Source organism: Cariama cristata, unplaced genomic scaffold, assembly GCF_000690535.1.
Source record: "Cariama cristata isolate BGI_N322 unplaced genomic scaffold, ASM69053v1 scaffold15154, whole genome shotgun sequence".
Taxonomy (NCBI): Eukaryota; Metazoa; Chordata; class Aves; order Cariamiformes; family Cariamidae; genus Cariama; species Cariama cristata.
Window position 1 is genome coordinate 182,579 of NW_009611477.1, and position 6,801 is coordinate 189,379.

A 6,801-nucleotide genomic window follows, 5' to 3' on the forward strand; every position below is an offset into this window, starting at 1 on the left:
AAGAGTTTCAGGTATGACCACAGGATTTAGAAGCCCATGTCCTATTAAAAGTCATTTTGCATTTGGCTTCCTAGGTAATTTTGAAAAATCTCCTCCCAAAGGTTTAATTGACAAGAGTATGATGAAAAGTTAAAAAGCAGCACAACCATTGTTAGAATTATCATAGAGCCTCCAGTTTCTGTTTTGCTTATGAGGGCTGCATACAGACTTGGGAAATCTGCTTGTAATGTTAAATAACACCCTATGGTTGAATATCAGCTTTAGTTCAAAGGATGAAATAGTAACTGCTGCCTAACAAAATTTTCCATCACCTTCCTCGTTTTCATAGCTTGGTGCCTGGGCTCCTGTGGCCTGTCACAGCCATCACAGTTACATTCCCTCTCAGACTTGGTAGCTGTTACACATGAAGAATGATACTGCTCTGACTAAATCCCCTACTTAAAATCCAATGTCATACTTTCTTTTAGAAAAGGTTCTTCCAAACTTTCTGTGTAATGTAACTGGTAAAGTAAAGTAGTCTGATATTATGAGCTAGAAAGAACAATCTGTGGAAAAATCCAGTGTAACTGTTAGTATCGCCTACCTAGGTAAGTGAATAGCAATATTCCATTTAAGCAGTCTTTCTCATAAATATGTGGACTAAAAAACAATTGTGGAGGCAAGAAAGTTAAGGTAACTCTATGAAGTATAGGAAGAATCTACAATACCTTACAGATCTCACTCCATTCTCCTCGACCACTTGCATTGACAACATGGACTTTAAAAAGATATTCTGTATTTGGATCCAGGTTATGTATCTCAAGGTTCTGCTGCTACATTTTGCTTAGCTGGCCAGCCAGTTTTGTCTGGACAAAGTTATCAGGACCAATACCAGCAACTTCATAAAACTCTGCCTCAAAGAAGTCCACATCTTCTGTGGGACATGTCCAGTCAATCTGTGAGGAGAAAAAAATCTGTACTACACAATTAAGTACTCTTTATTTTTGCTTATTTTTATTTTTGCTTTTTTGGAAGGCCCTTGTTTGGCAGATTTTAATTTTGAAATGCCAATGCAGCTGAAATTCCAACCGTAGCATGAAATAGATGTGGAGGATATGCAGTTTGTGGTCTTGGAAAATGCTAAGCTTCCTCCTGGGAATTTCACCGTACCCTCTTCTAACACACTAAAAGTAATGCAGGCTGACAGCAGTCAGCACTTTGCAACATGCACTTGGGATCTTATGCAACTGGCATCCTGGTCTTGTTAGCGTCTATGAAATGTATAATAAGGAAAATTACATGGATATCATGTTGTCACATTGAAGACCAAGAGCAGGATCAAATTTCATCTGATGTACAGATATTTAAATACAAACATGGTGCATCTATATCTTTCTACATTGGACCTTTTCATGTAACATGTTTATGTCACATATATAACACATATAACAACCCTATTGGCTACAGTAGGAATGTGATACGATTCAATTTATGCTTCAGTTTATCTCAAAAAGTGAGTTTGAAATGCATTGTCTCCTACAAATAAAGTGTTTGAACTGATATTCTAGTTTTATTTACTCAAACTCCTCTGGGTTCAGACTCTATAACAGCCTGACGATATAATGGTCTCTTGTATATATTTAGAATTTATTAATGTCTGTCTTTGGCAGACCTTGAGTAAACAATAGTCTGGTATATAACAACAGTTTCTGGGACTGGAACCGATTCGTTGTCTATAGGTTCTGGACTTGAAAAGTTAACAATCTGATATTTTTCTTTGTTTTCTTGGAGTTTCACAAGCTGTATACTGGTATACACACACTTCATTAGTCTGTGTAGGATCATGGGGAGGTGTAGAGCTTGGTCTTCTGACAGTGTCTGTAGACAGCACAGCTAAATCAAACAAGGAATTTAAAGATGGGCTTTGGAACAATGTTGCTTGCTTGGATTTGCAAGAACTTGAAACATGCCTTGGAACCATTATCTCTGGCTTAAAAGAATAGGGATATTTTTCTGCTTTACTTTCTGACTGCTTTATTCCACTAAGGGGTGGAAAAGTCCCTGTAAAACAGAGAAAATTTCATTGAAGTTGAGTTGATGTTTCCTTAAGGGATCTTCTTTTAGATGCGGACTAGGTTGAAAAATGAATGGAACTGCATTTTCTATTTCTTTCACTAATCAGTGTGCTTATTGCAGAAACACAGCTTGACTTTCCTCCTTAAGAGCCTCTTTAAAGTAAAGAATAAGGCCATCCATATATGATAGCTGACTGGATGTATATTTTATGTTTTCTGAAATTTCTTTCTGTTCTTTAAGTTCAATGTTTTCAAGCAACTCCATCATCTCCTTTTCTTGTTCATGAAGAACCATATGTAATTTTAAGAATCCATTTCTGATCTCCTTTCTTTTGGTGTCCTTATAGGTCTTGAAATTATTTTTTAACAGGATAACTTCCATTAGATCATTGTCAACTCCTTAACGTACTATTTAAAAAAAAAATAAATCAGGTCAGTAGTTCCAAATTACTACTGAAATGTAGTGGTTACAAAAGACAGAATGATAGATTTTAGCCTAAAGGAAAATCAGCTTGTGTAAAACCTGGGACAAGGATAAGGATTCTGATATTTTTCTCTCATCTCTGCTGCTGGTAAGCCCTGAGGGAAGTTGTTTGTGTTAAAATGTTCATGTTTGGATGATGTAAAAAATTTGGCACTTAATTGCTACTTTATTATTATTTCCTCACTTACTCAAATTTATTTCCCCCGAAATGGGCTTGATAATTTTTACTTCATTACATGGGAAATCCTGAAGCTTAGTTTATTGTAGCTCTGTATTATCTTTGAAGATTCACTATGCTAGTATGAAGTTAAAATAATGGCAGTAAATGCACCTGCATAGCCCACATTGTGTCTGTGGCTGGCAGTACATTCCTCTGACGGTGGTTATGTGAAGGTGTGATTAACTCTTCTGACACTAAAAAAGTGACATTGCTCTGTTACCTCAGAAAAACGTGACTGCTTTGCCTCTTAGCATGGGCATAAGCATAAAACTGACTGAAGAGGGACAATTCATACGTTACCTGCAGGAGAAGAAGCAGTTCCTCTTCAAGTATATATTTGTGATTTAAAAATATTCACCATTTTATTCTGCAGATGTAATTAGTGTTTATTCCATGCTGGATCTTGCAGTATGAAATGAAGGTTCCCCTCCCTAGATGCACATTTCTGTTCCCATCCCACATAAAGATCCTTCATTCTCTAATAGCTGAGTCTGGCTCATGATGCCGCAATTATGGGCTTGTTCCTTTTGTGTTTCTACAGTGGCAACACACTACTTTTCTGACTCTTGTGCTGTTCAGAGAATTAATATAGCTTGTCAACCATATGTTCAAGTTTCTTTCCCGAGGAGGCATGGGGGAAGTGTGAGAAGCAGCAGAGATACAAACCTTTGCTAAATTTTGCAATTGTATCAAAGAGGGAAGTAACCTGTCTTGAACACGCGACTGCCCATGGAATACTCTTGTGCTGATTGTGCACTGAGTTCTTGCAGACCCCACAGATCCGTTCGTGGTCGTCCAGGCAGTATTCAGAGAGGTTTGGGTTGCTGTACAGTAAGCAGCACCACTGTTCATGATCTTCTTGATGTGCTTTGGTGAAAATGTGGTCTTGAGCACCATTCTCACTATGATTTAAATGCAGACATTCATTATAATAGCTATTTCCACATGTTCTACATCTTTTGGTTGCCACTCTTCTCTCCCTGTAGGTTTCACAGTAGTCTGGTCTCTCCCCATGGTCAAATCTCCACCTCAGAAAGCCATGTCTGTGCATATATTTCTTGGCTAGTTTTGCTGTAAGGTAATTCTCCCTCAGCTGATTTTTATTTGTGTAAAAAAATGTTTTGCTACACACTGGGCATATGATGATATAAAAGTTTCCAATTACTTCAACTTTGGTCTTGCTTTTAGTTATATACTTCTAACAACTGCAGTCATGGCATGGCAGCATAAATGGCTGGAGAAACGATTGCTTACACAGTGGCAAGCTTGTCACAGAAAGCATGGCTGGAGACATTCCTTTCTGGTGTAATGACAAATGCATTATTCCTAGTTCTAAATCTTGACATGACATCTTTTGACCTAAATAATATTGGGGAAAAAAGACCAAACAATGCTGAGAAGTCAAACAAAAATATCTGAATACTAGGGTACCATCCAAGATGCAAAATTATAACGTAAGCGGTTCTGCTTTGCATACCAACCATCCTTTTATTCTGACTGGCTGTTTTATTTAAACTATTACTATCAAGAATCCTTTTTTTTGCTTTTGCTTTTCGTAATTATTTTGCTGCGTGTTGAATACTGTTGCCAACAACAATAAACAACCATCTCAGTTGTTGTAGGTCTGTATGAGTTTGTTGAGTTATTGCTGGTGGCCAAACACAAAGAAGAATACAGTTTGGTTTAGTACAAAATGAAATGTATGTATTTTTTCTCCTTTTCTTGTTTGATTATTTTTCAAAATGGAACCAAGAAATAACTAGAGTGAAGCAAAGCATCAGGTGAAACCCTTTATTTTGTTTCAGAGGGTATTAAATACTTAATTTTACAACAACTTTGGTAATTTTTTAAGAATATTTTATTTTTAATGAAAATGTAAGACAATAAATGTCAAAATGCTTTTCTTTTCCATTTTCAAGGTGGAATATTTCCTCAAGAAAGTAGCACAACTGTTTCACCATTTCCAAAAAAGTATTGAAGACATTTCTGCTTATCGTAACAACATACATTTACATATGATCATCCTAATTTTTTAGTCATTTAAGAAATCACTCACCTCTGAATTATTTCTGATTTCTGGAAAGAATGAAGTTTATTCTTAGTGTTAATAGCAACCTTGTTATCATTGATTCTTTATATTAATTGCAAAGACTTTCAAATGGGGATTTTTTAAAAAATTATTATTTTATTTTAAAAGAGGACTAATTTTTCAAGATGTGCTAATCCCTGTTCTCTTCAAATCTTGATAGTTCTAACCTGCCTCTTAGCCTGTGGACGTTATCCTTTTAAAAATACAATATTAGTTTTACAATGCCTCCTTGAATATTTTCCATAGCCTTGACATAAGCATCGCTGTTCAAGATGGACACCTGGTTCTAGGCCTCTACGGTCTGGCCCTCTGCTGTGCTTCTCTTTAGCATCTATATTGTTACTGTTTTCCTTCCCATCTTCTCTCCTCAAATGTTCAACCAATCTATCTGCTTTTTCTGTCACTCTAAACAAGAATAAAAAACCTAATAAACTAAAGAGAATAGAATCTTCTATTGCTCTGAGGATTCCTTCTGGTCTTCAAAGTTTACCTAGCTAGGAGTTAACCGTGCATTTCCAGAGCTTCTGTCAATTCCTCTCAGGTTGGTACTATTCTAGTCTGGAGTTCTGACAACTTCATTTCCGCCCTCCCCCCTGCCCCTCCCTTTTTGTAAGTGCTCTTTGCTGTAGCGTTTCTACAGTTAATAATCAGTCCCTTCCTTTCTGGTTTCCAGTTTTATATTCTAAGACTGTTATGATGCTTTTTTTACATTTTCTGTGTGGCATTTCTTGAGCTTTTATATTTGTCTCCTTTTTGTCGTCTTCTGAATATAACTGCCTCCTTCCACTTCCAGTTAATAGTAGTTTTACTGCTCTTTGTTTTTCTCCAATTTTCCCTGTATCCTTGCCTGCAGTACCCTTGCTATGCCAGTTTTCCTGAATGTCTTCCTTGTTGCTACATAGGGTTTTACACTGTGAGAACGTATAACCATATATTAGGCATTCATGGATTTTGTCTGGAAATCAGGTGGTTCTAATTACAAGTGCAGTGATGTTCTGGAGTAGTCTTTGCCCCAGTCAGAGTAATGAGCATAAGTTTTCACTAATATCAACATAAAACTACTTTTTCTGTTTCTCAGAAGAGTGATACCCTGTGGTTATTTGAAATAGCTCTAACTTACCAACAGATCATTATGTTTCCAAATGCAGCATATCCATTAAGATATAACATAAATTAGAAAAACAAAACCACAAGAAATTTTACTCGAACAGTTTCTGGTGTTCTTGAGTGATGTGGTTCATCGACAGAACTTCTGCAGTACTTGCTTTCCATAATACTGAGAAGCTGAATTCTCTCACTGCAGCAGCAGCATTTGCAGTCTGGGTCATTTGAACAAGAGCAGCAGCACCGCCAGCAGTTTGCATGCTCTGCACACGAGCAGTGGCAGCACTGGGAAAGTTTGTCTTCTTCATACGGACATGGGAAACAGCTGCAGTTCTGCTCACTGGTAAATGAGAAGCACCAACACAAGCAGCGTTCTTCCCTTCTGCTGTGGCAAGTCAGGTAACAGCAGTTTAAGCAGCATGACCAGATCGAACAGGGATGCCCATTTTCATCCATCCATCTGTCAGATACTTGGAAGAAAGTTCGTAGATCCTTTCAGCTTCTCTGCACACTGCAGGAACTGAGCTCCAAAAGGACACGAGCTCTGACTGTTGTGTCAAGATCTGTGCTGTGGCAACACGCTTCATCCTAATTGGAAAGTGATATCACAGTGCGATATTAAAATAAGGGCACAGGTAGAATTTTATGCGCAGGTACCTGATGTAGTGATTGCATCATCTGTACATCATGATAACGATAATTGTTCTTCCGGAATTCCTTGAAAGCCTTTACCTCATTCTTTGTTAATTGCATGGGGAATTTATACACTTGGCTTAGATGCTCTAAGGCCACTGTCTCCTTAGGACCACACACTTCTTAGGCATTTTGTCATCTCAACTGGGTGCTGCAA

At 37.4% G+C, this 6,801-nt stretch overlaps 1 protein-coding gene across 1 annotated transcript in view; it reads right to left on the bottom strand.

Moving 5' to 3' along the window:
* TRIM42 (tripartite motif containing 42) overlaps positions 1–6,407 on the bottom strand; it is a gene marked incomplete at its 3' end in the record, with an annotated part of 6,777 nt that extends 370 nt beyond the window's left edge. Inside the window, 7 exon segments of the mRNA XM_009698282.1 lie at positions 708–937; positions 1,644–1,746; positions 1,748–2,034; positions 2,037–2,462; positions 3,425–4,020; positions 4,022–4,117; positions 6,031–6,407. Coding sequence (XP_009696584.1) covers positions 708–937; positions 1,644–1,746; positions 1,748–2,034; positions 2,037–2,462; positions 3,425–4,020; positions 4,022–4,117; positions 6,031–6,407 — 2,115 coding nt within the window.
* Positions 6,408–6,801: the final 394 nt, after the last annotated feature.